This window comes from Suricata suricatta, chromosome 12, assembly GCF_006229205.1.
Source record: "Suricata suricatta isolate VVHF042 chromosome 12, meerkat_22Aug2017_6uvM2_HiC, whole genome shotgun sequence".
Classification (NCBI taxonomy): domain Eukaryota; kingdom Metazoa; phylum Chordata; class Mammalia; order Carnivora; family Herpestidae; genus Suricata; species Suricata suricatta.
The window spans coordinates 15,373,054-15,389,233 of NC_043711.1; the positions used below are offsets into that span (position 1 = coordinate 15,373,054).

Sequence of the window (16,180 nt, forward strand, 5' to 3'; positions counted from 1 at the left end):
AGAGGCAGGGCTGTGGCCGGTCTTTATGGAGTTAGAGAGAAGATGAGGGGTTGCAGTTAAGCTCAAAGCAGAGAGTCCTTGTCAGGGCTGCACATGGGGCATTTTCCAATGGGGTGACTGGGGTGGGGTTGATTGGGCGGCCAGAGTAGGGCGTGGATGTTGCAACTTCCTAGTGTAGATGCCGTGTTCTGATGATTAGAGGCATTCACCCAGGCATTCCTTGGGGCACCCAAGACTCAAGGCTGTGCCCAAGTGCCCCAGAGAATGGCCCCATGAGTTAGGGTTATTCCACGATCCCTGACCAGCCCTGCCCTGCTTTTGGACCTTGGGGACAGTGTCTGTCCTGTAAAGGGCGGTGGCAAAGGGTGTGTCACCTGCCCCAGGGGAAAGCTTCTGAGAAGGAGGAGGCTGCTGGAAGGCAAGTGGGGCGGGGAGTCACTTCCCATTTTCTGCTGTGAGCGTCAGCTATGGCTGTAAATCAGAAACATGTTTAAACTGTTTATCTTTGGGAGTAGCCCCTGTTGTGTTACAGGAATGCCATTGGTCGTTCTAGAAGACCTTTGGTCTGCAGGGAAAAGTGGGGGCTCTGCCTGGAGTCAGGAGGCTGGGAGGACCAGGGATCAGAGCTGGGAGCGGGAGGAGGGGGAGGGGGAGGGGGAGCCCTCCTGCTGTCTTACTGGCTTGGTGGCTCTTTCACACATTCTCCCCCGGCGCATCTGGCGGTGCTTAATATTTTAGGGGGTCACATTTTTCAGAGAGAATGCGAGGTGAGCCAGAAACGTGCTCCCCAGAAACTCGCACATGCGCGCACGCACACAATGGCAGGGTCCTGTGATGCCAGGCTCAGGAGCCCTCCGCTTGCATCGGGTGCTCAGCCTCCCGCAGCTCCTGAGGCCGCAGCCCCTGATCTTTACTCCCTGGGGGTGTGGCTTCTCCCTGCCCCGCCCCATGCACCTGCTGCGGCCTGGCCCCCTCACCTGGAAGGAGTGGAAGAGGTACCAGAAGGCCCAGGCGTTGATGATGTTGTAGTACATGGACAGGAAGAAAGACACCACCACGCTGGCAAGGCCTGTGAGGGGGAGAAGGGTGCTGAGGACCCCCCGGGTCTGCCTGCCCGGCCCCGTCCTATGCGCGCATCCCCCGGGGACGCACCTTGGTGACTGCCCCAGGAGAGCAGAATCCCTTCGTCAGGTGTGTGGGGGCAGCCGCGGCCGGGCACCTGCGAGCACCTGGGAAGGGGCAGTCTGTTCCCGCAAACTCACTCCCAGGCTTTGAGGATGGGAGGCTGATGCCATTTTTTTTGAGACCTAAGTGCCAGGTGCTGTGCTAAGTACCTTTCATGCTTTACATTGACCATGGTCTTCCCAGCAGTGTTTTCAAGGGGGCATTGTTAACTCTACTTCTCGGAGGGGAACACAGAGGCACAGAGACTGCCCAAGGGCACCCAGCCATCATGTGGTGGAAGTTGGATTTGAACTTAGAGTGAGCTGGGGTGCCCAGGGGGGGGCTTAGTTGATTAAGCGTATGACCTCGGCTCAGGTCATGATCTCACGGTTCATGGGTGTGAGCCCTGCGTCGGGCTCTGTGCTGACAGCTTGGAGCCTGGAGCTGGCTTCGGATTCTCTATCACCATCTCTCTTTCTGCCCCTCCCCTGCTCATACTCTGTCTCTCTCTCAAAAATAAATAATAAAAAACATTAAAAAAAAAACTTAGCAGCTGTCACTGCCAAGTGCCACCCTGGTGCTAGACCTCGTGGCTTACCAGATGTTGAGTCACTTGTGCCAAACCCTGCCTTGTGGTGGCCAGGAACAGGGCTATGAGGAAGAGTGTCCTGAGTGGAGGGACAGGTCTGTCCCGACCTGGCCAGCCCACACCGGCCCCCTAGAGCCACCGTGGGCATGTGTGCCCATCCCCGCCCTCGGGCACATCTCGTGGGTAGTCTGAAATTGGCCGTGGCAGAAGTTACACCACAGGCACAGAGGAATGCTGCAAACAGGCCTCCCCCACCCCACCCCCAGAGCTGGCTGTTAAACATTCGCCAGCGCCCCTGCTTGGCACAAACATCTGGTCTCTTTCCTATTAGGCAGCAAATGCCACCTCAGAGAAGCCCTCTGTGATTGATTACTTGGGCGGATTGTAAAACCGCACACCTCCCTGTTAAAATTTTACAGCCCTTTCAGATGAGGAGGCAGTTCGGGTTTCGAGATGCTGTGTCAGGCCACGGCCACCTTTCTTGTGCCTCGGAGACTAAATCCCACGCTGGCGTTCACCCTCCTTGCTCCTGAAACACCACTCTGCTTCCCTGCCTGTCTGGGGGCAGGAGGGTTGAGCAGAAGAGACCATGGCCAAATGCTGGCCAGAGTTCCTCCTGCCCACAGGCAGCCCTGGACCGTGAGGGCTGTGCAGGGTGGGCCAACCGCGGCCGGGAGGTGCCGGGGCACCAACTCAGAGTAACTCTGGGGACACAGGAAGCACAGCGGTGCCCAGCTTGCAGCCCATGTGCCCTGGTTCCATGCACTGCAGGTTGACGGGCCACCCCACAGCCCCATGTGGTGTGACAGAGATCACACGAGTGTGTGCATACATCATGTGGGCAGGCACCCAGCACGCAGGAGGTGCTCACGAGAGGGAGCCACTATGGATCAGGAACGGGGAGCAGTTAGTTAGACAAGGTCCCAGAGCGGTGGCTGCCGGGCCACTGAGTTACGGCTCCGTGGTTGGGCGGCCGCTTCCTTCTACAGAAGAGCAAGCTGAGGCTCACAGAGGAGAAGCAATGTGGTGACAGCTCCCCGGAGGGGCTGCACCCCCCTTCCTCACCGACCCGTGGGTAAGAAATCCAGACCCCCCCCCCAGCCGATTTTCTGCAGCACCCCCTCCCGGGCTCTCTCCTGGGCCCTGCGCTCGCCCCTTGCTCCGGCTGCTCTGCCAACAAGCTCCCTCCCACCCCCCTGCGGTCCAGGATCCGGGGAGGGGGGGTCTCGAGGTGGGGGAGGACTGGCGAGCGCCCACTTACCAACACCACCGAGGTAGGGGCTGATGGTCCTCCAGGCACCGATGCTGCCCTGCCGCATGCGCTGCCCCACCGCCAGCTCCAGGTACAGGAGGGGCATGCCCTCGACGATAAGCATGATGACGTAGGGCACCAGGAAGCTGCCTGCGGGGGTCCAGAGCCAAGGCCGGGCCATCACTGGTGAGGTTTCCTCGGGAGCCCACCCGACCTCCGTGCACATCCACCCTCTCTTCCATCTTTCCACTTGTCCGTTCATCTTTCTACCTTTCCACCCCGCCGCCCAGCCTCCCACATTTCCACTCATCCTCCATCCCTCTGCCTTCACTCTCCTCCAGCTTTTCCACAACCCACTGTTCTTTCATTCCTCTCACCCATAGGTCATGTACCCGTTTCCTTCTATTCATTTGTCCACCTACCCATCCACCCACCCATCCACCCTTATATTCTTTTCATCTTTCTATTTATCCATCCACCCATCCATCCATTCATCCATCTGTCCATGGATGACGTGCAGACTCATCAGTTAAAAAGTTTAAATACTCCCATCCTGGGCAGTAAACGGCCACTGTCCCATGCCCCTGAGTGCCCCCCTCAATGCCTCAGCCGCCCGAGCCTCTCTGCCAGAAACCCTATTCCGTCTCCTGTTGTAGGGACGAATGGCAGGGGCGGGAGAGACAGGGGGGCCGCAGCGGACAGAGCCCAGGCCACCATCTCCTTTTACAGAGCACCTCCATTGTGTCTGTTTTATACCGTGGCTCCCCGCTTAATATTTTCTTTTAATAAAGACTACTATGACTAACACAAATTTAAAACCCAGGGGCTCCTAGGAGCCACCTGCAGATAAGGGCCTGAGGGGATAGTAGGGAGCCAGGGGTGTGGATGGAGCGATGGAAGCCCTCCCCACTGCTGGTGCCCGGACAGAGGTGGGCAGCCAGCTGGGGGCTCCGCGCAGCCCTGCCCGAAGCTTCTCCTGTGAGCCCCACCCCCCCGCCCCCCTGCTCCTGGCTCCTTGGCAGTGAACCCGGGAAGAGGTCCCAGAGGTAAGAGGGTAGGACTCCTGATTAAAATAAAACCCTGACGTTACAGCTACAGGGATTAAGGGCGGGTTACAGAAAGTTCCGAAAGTGTTCAGGTAAAGAATCAAATATACATGTTTCCGTGAACATCTAATATTTACAGAAACGCCTCTGTTGTGTGTACGTGCTGCCTCAGAGCCTGCCCTCCTCCCCCGGCCACAACATGACGTTTGTGTCACCCTCGAGTGGCTGTATGGCACTCACTTCATCGGTCCTCAGACACTGGACTGTAGCCAGGTCCCTGCCACTCTAAACAGAGCAGTGGGACCGAGCCTGGGCCACGTGTTGGGTTCTTTCCTCGGGACAGAGATCCCAGAAGTAGAGTGACTGGCACCAGGGCCAAGCAGAGAGCAGGCAGAGCCGTCCATCTGCTGCCGTGGAGGGAAAGGCACGGCTGTGCACAGGGCACCACCAGGCCTCACGTGCCCGGCTGCGTCCTCCCTGCTCCCATGGGGGCTGGCGACAAGTGCTACCCTCTGCTTCTGGAGTCTGCTCTGACAACTTCTGGGCCCTGCTCCCTTCCTGCCCTGCGGAAATGTTTTTGGACATCTTACCAGGTGCTTCTCCGTAGCAAAGAGTCCAAGAGGCCGGCTGCTGGGTGGGGGCTCCCACCTGACCCCACAATAAAGGCTGTGTTGGCACCCCTACTTGGAGCAACACTCACACCCTCAGAGGCTCTAAGAAAGGCTCATTTTCACCAAAGGTGTTACATAGTAACCACATGAGGCCTGCAAGGTCCATGGCAGGGCCAGGCTGATGGCCCACTGCCCATGGGCAGCTGGAAATCCAAGGCCTGGGGCCCAGCTGGTAGCATGGAGGCTCCTGAGGCTGCCATCGGTCATTTCCACTGCCCAGCCCCCAACCGTCCATCACACCATCCCAGCGAGTTGGCTCACAGCTATTTTCTTAACAAGTGACATTAGAACAACTGAACCCCTTTTCGCAGAAAAAATGAATCTTAACCCCTATCTCCCATTTTATACCTCCTCCCCCAGATCGCAAAACAGATCACGGACCTCTGTGCACGGCTCAAAACTACAAAACTTCTACAAGATAGCCAAGGAGAACATCTGTCTGACCGTAGGCTGGGCAAAGATTTCTCAGATAGCACGTCAAAGGCGCTATCTATGAAAGGAAAGTATTGATGAGTTAGATTTAACTTTAAAAGTGTGTTCTGTGAAAGGTGTGGTTCAGAAAGTGACAGAGGCAAGCTAAAGACTGGGGGAGACTCTTGCAGAACACGTATCTGGAAAAGACTTAGTGTTTAGACTTAAAAAGGACTCTCAAAAGTCAATAATGATTAAAAAAAAAAAAGGAACCCATTCAAAAAAGGTACAAAAGAAAATCTACAAATGGCACATTAGCCCATGAAAAGATGCCCAACACCAGCGTTTATTATGCAAACGAGCAAATTCCAACCACATGAGAGGCACTGCACACCTGTACATGAATGTTTACAGAAGCTCCAGCTAAAGTAAGAAAGGCTGATAACACGAAGTGCTGGTGAGGACCCTGGGGCACACACCTGCACATCTCTAGTGGAATGTAAAATGGGAAATGGTTTGGCAGTTTTTTGTAAAACTAAACACCACTCACCATACGGCTCAGCAAGTGTGCTCTCATGTGTCTACTCTGGAAAAATAATGTATATTCACACAAAAACCTGTACATGAGTGTTTACAGAAGCTCTGGTCAGAGTCATCAAAAACCGGAAACAACTCAATTGTCCATTGGGTGAGTGGATAAATAAATTCTGGTACATCCACATAGTGAAATACTACTCAGCCAGTAAAAAGGAACAGACCACTAATTTCATACAACAACGTCGGAGACTCTGGGAAGCATTGTGCTGAGTTAAAGATGCCCGAGTCCAAAGGCTACATACTGTACGACTCCATTTATAGGACATTCTGGAAAAGGCAAACCTGAGGGGACAGAAAACAGGGTTGTGGGGCTTTGGGAATGGAAGGGCGGACTGTAAGGGGTGTTACTTGTGGTGGTGATACCTTACATTCATCAAAATTCCTAGAACTGCTCATCAACAGAAGTGCATTTTTCTGCAGGTAAATATATCGTAATAAAAGAAAAATTAGTTTTGTGATCAATTTGAAAACAAGTCCACTAACCGACCCTCTTCCCACTGGACGCTCCCCATGCTCCTTTGATGTAAGACCTCTGAGGGGCACCTGGGTGGCTCAGTCAGTTAAGCGTCTGACTCTTGATCTCAGGTTGTGAGTTCAAGCCCTGTCTTGGGCTCTGCACTGGGCATGAAGCCTAGTAAAATAACATAAAATAATATAAAATAACAACATATAAAAAACATAACATATAACATAAAACAACATAACATAAAACACAACACAACACCACGCCACACAACTAAAATAACACAAAATAAAAACAACACAACACAAAATAAAGTAACACAGCACAACATAAAATAAAATAACACAACACAACATACAATACAATAAACCTCTGACACTGCCTCAGCACGAGGAGACCCGATCATCAGGGAGAGGCAGGCACTGGCTCCCGCGGGTCTGGTTGGGGCGCGCTGGGAGAGAGTCAATATGGCGGCACGTTCCCTGAAGCTGCTCCTGTGAACAGGCTCCCGTTTCCCCCGCCCGGGGATCTGGGCCGCTCCCGGGACCAGCTCGGCCAACAGGATGTGGGGGAAAGGACGCCATGGTGGCTCCCGAGCCTGGGTCTCAGGACGCTGTACAGCTGGGGATAGAAAGCCACACTGGAGGGGCACCGAGGGCCCCTCCGACTCAGCCCCGAGCACCCCCGCTGAGGGCCTTCCAGCCCAGCCCGGCCCCCCAGCGGTGCCACCAAGAGCCAGGCCTGAGGTAGCTGGCAGAGACACGCCCGGGCCCCAGCGGCACAGGGAGAAGGAACTGTTTCAGCCACGACCCCCCGACCCCTCCACTTTTACCTGCGCCACACTTCATCGCGAAGTTCCCCAAAACAAGGACAGTCTCTTGCATGATCCCAGGGCGGAGACCAGAACCGGGAGAGTGACATGGAAACAGCACTATCATTTAATCTACAGGCCTCGCTGGAATTTGACCCACTACCCCAGCCCTGCCCTCCCTCGGGTCTCGCCACCACCCATGGCATCTGCGGTCACATCTCGTCAGTCACCCTCAATCCCCGACAGCCTCTTGGGCTCTCTTTGGCTTTCATGACCGTGACCTGTGGGGCTGTACTCGCCGGCTGTTCTACGGGATGTCCCTCGCTTTGGGTTTGGGCAGGGGCCCTGAAGCGACCTGGGTCGTTGTCCAGAGGCGCGTGATGCTGCCTCGCCCCCTTCCCAGCCAGGTTAACTTTCTCACCTGGTCAAGGTCGGGGTCTACTGGGTGTCTCTGCAGAAAGTTCCTGTTTGCCCTCGGAAACGATCCCAAGTCTGGCCGGGAGATGTTCTGAGACAAGGGAGCCATCCCATTGCCCAGACTCAGCTGGTTCAACAGTCTCGTGTTGCTTGCAGAGGGGCGATGTTCTAATTCCATCCTTCCTTCCACGTCCCCAAGTCTTAGGCTGGTCTGTGGTGCAGAGGTGGGTCACGGCGAGCGGGTGGCCCGGGCCCGTGCGCCTCTGCACTTCTTCGGGTGAAGGGATGTTTACAGACACTGAGGACACTTACATTCCAAGGATACAAAGACAGCTCTGAGCCTAGAGAATGCTCATTGCCACCTCCCAGCATGCACCACGATGTCTTGGCCACAGTCCTTTCTTTAAAAATTTTTTTAATCTTTATTTATTTTTGAAAGCGTGAGAGTGAGAGAGAGACAGAGCATAAGCATAAGCAGGGGAGGAATAGAGAGGGAGACACAGAATCCGAAGCAGGCTCCAGGCTCTGAGCTGTCAGCCCAGAGCTCGACGTGGGGCTCAAACCCACGGACCATGAGATCGTGACCTGAGCTGAAGCCGGACGCTTAGCCGACCGAGTCCCCAGGCACCCCATGGCTCCCTGGTCTGCGCAGAACGGGGCTGGCAGAGAGCAGAGCACGGTGAGAATTAGTTGGAGGCAGGACGGAACCCTTCAGGCCTCACCAGACCTTCTATGCACATCACTTCCTCCAGGGACCTTTCCAGGTCACCCGAAGCTCTGTGGGGTGCCCCCCCCCGATCATATGGAGGGTCTACTGCTCTCTTCACCCCTACTTCTCTAAACAGCTCCCCAGCACTGGGGTCTGGCTGTTGAATCTCCAGTCCCTAACAGAGGGCTGGATACAGAGTAGGTGCTCAGTGTTTGTTGAATGACTGCTTGATGGTAAGTGGTTTTCTGATGGTGGTTCTACATGGATGGGCAATGTGTGAAGTTAGTACCAGAGAGAGGTGACAGAGAGGCTGGTACAGTTCATCGTGTTGCTAAAACTTCATCTAAGATTCCTTTGAATTCTTGCTTTATTTTGTGGCTGTACTAGGTAGTACGGAACTTGGGCAGGTCTATAGGGACCTGTGCCTTCCTCAAAAAGGCTGAGCCCTCAGAAGGAAGTCTTAGGACCTATGATAATACACCATAGATCAAACTACAAGGGCCCCTCCCTTGTAGAAGCAACTGTCTTCCTCTGAAATCGATTTGCCGTGAGAAACAGAAGAAATTGGTAGCAGGTTTCTAGTACCCGGTCTCTCAGAGCCAAGAGGACCCTGTGTGTTTGGAAAAGCATCAGGCAATGATGAGGGACAATCTAAGAAGAAAAAAATGTATGAAGATGAAAAAAATATGGCAGGTGAATTTAAAACCAGTGGAGGCAATAAGCAAAAACAAAAACACAAAAAATAACAAAACTCAAAACAACAACAATAAAAACAAAAAAAGATACCCACAACCTTTAGAAATTACCCTGCAGCTCAGGGAGAAAGGATAAAGTGGAAAGGACAGGAGGAGGCACGGACAGCAAGCCCAAGCCCTCCCTAGAGCTCCAGGGAGAACCCAGCAGGACAGAAGGCCGCCAACTTAGCATCTGGAACAGTAACAAATTCTTTCAGAAGCTTCCTTGGCCGTGTTCCTTCAGGGCTCACTAGTCCCAGGTTAAAAAAAAAAATTAAGTTTTGCGAGCTATCATGTGCTAGGTACCAGGGGGGCAAAGATGGTGGGCGCCCTGGAGGTCCGGAGACCTGGGTCCCGGCGTGCCAGTCTGGAAGATTCGCCCCACGGAGCACCACGGTCGTTCAGCCCCGTCTGCAGCCGAGCAGGTGAGAGCAGAGCGTCCTCAGCTCAGCGGGCACCTGTGGGAAGTTCTGTTCCGTCTCCCAGAACCCGAGGGGGAATCAGGCAGGAGGCAGGGACACACACCTGAGAGGAGGAGGGGACCCCCAGCACAGAGCAGGAGGGACGCCTGTCCCTCTCCCTGGGGAAGCCCACCGCCCTGAAGTGGGGGTCTCACCGTGTCAGGTAGCCCATCGGGCAGCCCCGCAGCCCATCCACAAGGACCAGTTGGCCGAGATCTACAAAAATCACCTACTTCCAGAAAGACCTCTGGCGTACCCGAGGGTGGCCAAGAGCTGGCTCAAGGCCGTTGCCATCAGCAGGGGGCCTGGGGGACGGTCTCTACCCGGCCTTGCCCCCTTCATGCTAGAAGCCATCCTAGTCTGAGATACAAATGATGCGAATGTATTGAACACCTAGACACGTAGCTTGTAGTTCTGTGAGACAAGGTTCCACACTGGAGAATGGGTACATTTGCTGCTACGTACGGACACAGCCTCTCACGGAGCTGTTCTAAGTTCATAGTTTCGAAGGGTATCAAATGATTTTGGAAATGATCATCAAGAGGTGAGGTAAAAAGAGCTAAATTACATACAAAATATGCTCTTAATTTTTTTAAGCAAAAAAAAAATCAAGGGGTACTGGGATTGGGGGTGATTTTGTATGTTATTTCTCTGTATATTCTCTATTTTCCAAATGTCCTACAAAGAACACGTATTACATTTGTGACCCGCAACCCACACATGCACACACACACACACGTCACTCTAGAACACGTTGCTGCTTACTTTTCTAATGATCACAGCCAGTACCGTATCTGTTTGCTGCTCTCGAGAAGCTCACGACAAGACAAAATCCTCTGTATAAAATTTATCTCTGTGAACCTTGCTCAGTGCTTTGAGACGGACAATCAGGCGCAGCCACTTTCAGGGGAAGGTCTGCTCAGGCTTCCAGACTCATGTTCTCTTTCTGCTTACACACCTTTGTCTCTGCCCAACCACAGGAGGACGTTTTAACCTGATATTTTTTGGGGGTGTGTGTGTGCGTGTTTAGTTTAAGGGGCACAGATCGCAAATTCCCAGGTGATGCTTACGTTTCTGGTGTGGGGACCACACTCCAAGGAGCGCTGTCCTATGCTCTGCGGCCCTCCACCCCAACGCCTTCCCCCCATCACTGACCCTCTTCCATCTTGGCTTTTTCCCAGAAACTTTATTTGGAGTTGACAGTAGTCAATGTTTTGGAAACAGAGAACGAAGACACAAGTAAGAAAAATGGAGGTACTCCCTCACCCTGCCTGATGCCTTGGTCTCAAACAAGACCAAGGGCTTGCAGATGCCCGCCCCGCCTGGCCCCGCCCCTCCATGCCCACCCCGCCTGGCCCTGCCCCTCTGCCAGCATCCACCGCTCCACCAGCGACCCTGTTGAACGCGCCCCGGCTGTGGCCCGTCTCTGTGAACTACAACTCTGAACGCACCCCTTCCCCACCTGAAATCCTGGCTCTGCTGCCCGAGGGAAGTTCTAGCTTCCCAGTGAAGTTACTGAGGGTTCTTTGGTTTGGATTCACGCTGGGCCCTTCCTCACTTCCTCCTCTCCCCTCCCGCCATTGCCCCAGCGCCTGCCCCCTATGTCCGGGCCGTGAGTTTCCAGCCATTCCCCCCAGATGCACACCCTTCTGTGTCTTTTGCACACAGGGGTGTCTTCTGCCTGGAAGGCTTTTGCCTCCAAGTCTCCCTGATGAGCTCAGACTCCTCAGTCAAGGCCTAGATGAAACGTCACCACCACCAGATGCCTTCCTGGGTTCTCTCGGGCAGTTAGTTCTTCCCCGAGTCATTTCAGTGAAGCCTCCCAAAGAACTGTCTGCAGAAGCTCTTGCTGCCCCATGTGGAAGGGACATTTTCACGGGGCCACACCCTTAAGGATGATGACCACCTTTGTCCCTGGCAGATACTCCATCAATAGTTGTTGAAGGACTGAAGTTATTAAACTCCTAGGATGTTTCTACTGTTGAGTGTTTAATTTTCTGTGCTCCTTCCTGTTCGGAAAAGGATAAAAGATGGCCGTTCTCGTCCCCGTGCCCTGTAGGATCCCCTGCGGAGCTTTAAAACTAACACTCGGGCCACACGTGAGACCGACTCATCAGGATCGGGGCGGGAGGGACATTGCATGTTTCACAGCTCCTGGGTGACGCTAGTGTGCAGACGGGTAGGGCCGTCTCCCCTGCAGGTGGGTGCTGAGTCCTGTCTGGGGCCCTTCCTCCCCACCAGGGGGGTCGGGGGGGCTGTGTCTGCACCCACAGTGCTGTGCACAGTAAGAAGTGGCTTTAAAGTCACTTTTAGCTGAGGGAGGAGGAGGAGCATGGGGTACACCCGGCAGAGAGAGGGCACCAGACATTTGGGGGAAGGGCAGAGGCGGGGCTGGCCTGACAGCTACAGGGGCTGCTGGGCGGGGGCGGGGGGGGTGTGGACACTGCAGACAGCAGGTGCTTGGCCAGGCCCCCTCCGAGGCAAAGGGGAAGCTGTGGTTGAGTGTCACAGTACACGGGGTGGGGAAGTCAAGTGCCCTGAGTCGGGGCGAGTCCGGGCCTGGGACTCCTGTCCTGCTTCGATCAGAAGATGAGGCCCCGACACCAGGGGTCTGGAGAGAGCCCCAGCCACACCTCCAGGAACCCCTCTTCTTCTTTGGACTTGTGCCCCCTAAGTGGCCGCAAGAAACACGGTGCGTGTGGGGAGGAGCCCCACACGCGCTGGCTCTCGGCACAAGGTCCGGAAACCCCAGCACCGGCACCAGATGTGGCTTCTTAAAGGTCTCACTGACCATGTGGTCTCACTACCAGGACCCAGCATCTGGAGCTGCCTTTGGAAACTTCATGTGTTCCATACCCTACAAGCCCCGAAATGCAGCACCCGCCACCTGCCCAGCCACGCCCTGTACCCAGAGCTGGTGTGGCTTCAGTCCCAGGCTGGGCGCGCACATCTCTGCCACCCTCACCTGCCGGGACCTTACATGGGGAAATGTCCCCAGGACATCACAGCGTGAAATCGGCCACGGGGAGAGCATTTACCCTGCGATAACCAGCAGATGCTCCCCATTAGGTCTTCCTTCTCCCCTGCCCCGCCCCCTCCAGGTAGCTGATCCACATTTCCCAGCATCCCACTACCTGGCTCCCAGCAGCTGGTGGCCCCGGGGGGGGGCACAGGAGTATCTCCAACCTCCGTCCAAGGTGTGGTCTACGGCCCCGCAGCATCTGTTCCCCTTAGGTGCTGGTTAGAAAGGCAGATCCTGCCCCCGCCTCACTGCAGATCTGAGTCAGGATCTCTGGGGGCAGGGACCTGCAGTTTATTGGGGTCCCCAGGTAAAGATGCGATGCTCTAAGCACCGGAGAGGAATGGCAGAGGTGGGAGGGAGGGGGGCTTTGAGGGGCCGTGGGACAGCCAGTCTGAGTGCCATCCGACCAACCCAGGCAGGTGCCCTCTGATTTCTTCCTCTTCACGGTTCAAACACAAGAGAGAAAACTTAGCGGGGAAAACTGTCCACATTGTCACCAGCCATACAAACTGCCCTCGGGTGTCCACATTTCTGCCACAACTCGAGCATGTTTCTACACGAATCGGTCGCTGGGGTACCTACTTCCCACACGGGCGTACACAGCATGTTCGAATCCCGATTCTGTTCTGGAACCACACCGTCTTACGCTCTGGCACGGTTGCCAAGACCAGGTGACTCGTTCAAGAAGAGGCTTTTATTTTTTCCCTAGCGCCGGCGGTACCGGTGTAAGCTTCCAGAATTAACATTCCTCGAGCTGGGCCCGGCTCGGCAGGGCAGGACGGAAACAAGCCTGCCGGTCACGGGCACGGCCCCGTGGAAGGGAGCTCGGACTCCCTAATCCCCTCTATGCCGGGAAGTATTTTGGCACAGCTTGGCTCTGTCACTTATAAACAAGCTCTTTGTTGGCTGGAGAGGACTCTGTCTAGAAGGAGGTGGAACACTCCTCTGGAGCCTTTCGTGATGTGGGTGGTTCACCTTTTAGCTTTGGGTCTGCAAACGGCCTGGATTTGGGGCCACGTAAATCACATATTAATAGATGACACCGGCGGGCAGGGAAAGGCTTGGGGGAACCACCAGCAGCCCCGCCTCGCATGCCCTGCGCTTTTCCCAACAAGGCCTGCTGGTCCATCCAACAAAGGGTCCTCGGTGCCTCCTCTGACCTGGTCACTTCACGCGTGGGGTGGGGGTGAGGGGGGGCCGGGCTGACAGCAGCTTCCCAGGTGGAGGAAATAACCCCAGGCAAAGTGCGGAGGCAGAGAATACCCCTTCCACAGAGAACCGTCCAGAGTAGGTGGTGGGGCTGGACGAACGGCAGGACATGGGGGGGAAATAGGGTCAGGTGCTGGGTGATGAAGTCCTTACTGTGGAGCCCGATAAGCTGTCTTACCTGTATTCTTTAGACATTTATGCTCAAGACGGTGCCACCCACCCAGCCTAGATCTGCCCACCCAGCACGCCCCCCATCCATCCTCTGCTCCGTGTCCGCCTGTCCGTCAGCCAGCCATCCACCCATCCAGCCCAACTACGCTCTGTACCAGACCCATGAGTTCTTTTTTTTTTTTAAAGCTTATTCATTTATTTTGAGAGACAGAGAGGGAGGGACAGAATCCCGAGCAGGCTCTGCACTGACCGTGCACCCAAGCACCCCCAGAATTTCTTTCCTCTCCCGAGTCCTGAGGGGCTGGCGGTTCTTTCAGCAGCTCCTGACTTATATTCTATTTCCGAATTACTCCAGCCTCCCTGCAGACTATTCAGGGGATGGTGTTGTTATAAACAAGGAATTAAACAGTCAGGTGACAGCAAGGCTCACCCAGCCGGATGGTTGGAAAACACGCAGCCGGGAAAGAGGGATCATGGGTGGGCGTCCTGACGATTCTTTGAGAAGTCAGTTATGAGCTGTTACAATATATAACACAGGCCCTTTGAATAATTGTAATGTAATTATGCTCTTCAAGCTGATAAAGGAATCAGAGAGGGGCACCTGGGTGGCTCAGCCGGTTGAACAGCCGACCTCAGCTCAGGTCAGGATCTTGCAGTTTGTGGGTTCGAGCCCCACATCGGGCTCTGTGCTGACAGCTTGGAGCCTGGAGCCTGCTTCGGATTCTGTGTCTCCCTCCCTCTCTGCCCCTCCCCTGTTCACTCTGTCTCCCTCTCTGTCTCAAAAATTAAAAAATAAACATTAAAAAATTTAAAAAGTTTAATTAAAAATAAACGTTTAAAAAAATTTTTTTAAGGAATCAGAATTAAGACGTGCTATGTAAAAAACAGCTCTGTGGATTAACTTTTTTGTCATTTGGTTTTTTGAGCTGGTGGGGAAAGGGGAACACGGGCAGTGTTCTAGGTCTTGGTCTTTCTTACACGGGTTTGGGGTTTATAAATACTTTGATCTAACACCTCTTATTGTCCTCTATGGTGACAAACAGTCCTGATGATAGATCTCACACACACACACACACACCCATACACGCACATTCACACAGTGCAAAGAAAAATCACTCAGATAACTATTATTGACATTTTGGAGTAGTTTTTTCCCGAGTCTCTTTTCTTGGCATATTTTTAAACATAATTGAGATCATCCCTTTTACACAGTTTCGAATCTGACTTCCTGCCCCTCCACTGAATATATGACGGAAGAAAACTCCTATGGAAGTTCTGGAAACGCCTTCTTAGGGGCTGCAAAGAACATTCCATTATTTACTGAACCAGACTCCTTTAGTTGATGGCTCAGGAAGTTTTTCTTTCTTTCTTTTTATTTATTTTTGGGTGGGGGGGGAGAGGGGAGGAGGGAGGGAGAGGGAGTCCCAAGCAGGCTGAGCTGTCAGTGCAGAGCCTGATGTGGGGCTCAAACCCACCAACTGAGAGAGCATGAGCCGAACTGAAGTCGGCTGCTTAACCGACTGAGCCCCCCAGGTGTCCCATGGGCTTAGGACGCTTGTAACATTTTACTCTTACGAAAAGATGGAGACCCTCCTGCCATTTCCACCCTCTGTCGGATTTAGGTAGAGTCCCAGAAATGGAACCGAGGAGGACAAACTGTTTAATGCTGAGACTTGACCCCCTCTTGCTGCAATGCCTACCAAAGCGACGCAGGGGCTCTGTGGCATGTCAGGAAGGTGTCCGGGGCGGCCTTGTGACGTTAAGGGAAACCGAGCGCGCGCGTCGGTCTATCTGGGGAGAGTGCGTGATGCTCCGGAGGAAGCACTTGCAAACCAAGCCAAACCGCAAAACGGAATTGCAGTGAGTTCCCTTCCCCTCACCTGCGGCCCCAGGTGAAACCAATGCTTTAACACAAAATTTCAACAACTGGCTCAAGATCCTTTTTACCCCGAGTTTCAAGTCGTGCTGCTGGGAATACGTGTCTGATTTGAAAATTGGTAGCAGGAGTTTCTGCGGGGCAAGACAATTCCCTGCTCACTTTTCACACTTAGAGGTAAGGTCTGCTCACCAGCCGTCGGACTGCTGCTGCCCCAGGGGGAAACCGGTCCCTGAGCCTCCTAGGGCCCTCGGCCGCCCCTGGGATGGAGTTGGGGGTGGCAGAGAGCACCGTCCCCCGCCCAGGGAGGCTCTGGGGAAGAACTGAGCAGCGGCGCGCCTCAGTTTACCGGCCCCAGAGCACGGGCCCCGTCGCGCGCACCCCCGCGGGCGCACTCACCTCCGCCGTACATCTGGCACAGGTAGGGGAAGCGCCACACGTTGCCCAGGCCCACGGAGTACGAGATGCAGGCGAAGACGAACTGCAGCGGGTTGGCCCACAGCGGCCGCGCCTTCTCCATGGCCGCGGGCTCGGCGCGGGGCTGCCTCGGAGCGCGGCTGCCGGTGCGTCCCGCCCG

General features: G+C 54.6%; 1 protein-coding gene across 1 annotated transcript in view; it reads right to left on the bottom strand.

Annotated features, from left to right (window-relative positions):
- The window catches only part of SLC6A20 (solute carrier family 6 member 20), a 37,824-nt gene extending 21,650 nt beyond the window's left edge, over nt 1-16,174 (bottom strand). The window contains exons 1-3 of the mRNA XM_029917866.1: nt 16,003-16,174; nt 3,015-3,155; nt 978-1,069 (exon numbers count right to left, since the gene is read on the bottom strand). Of these exons, the coding sequence (XP_029773726.1) occupies nt 978-1,069; nt 3,015-3,155; nt 16,003-16,123 (354 nt within the window). The 5' untranslated portion in view covers nt 16,124-16,174. The remainder of the gene's footprint in view (nt 1-977; nt 1,070-3,014; nt 3,156-16,002) is intronic.
- Nucleotides 16,175-16,180: the final 6 nt, after the last annotated feature.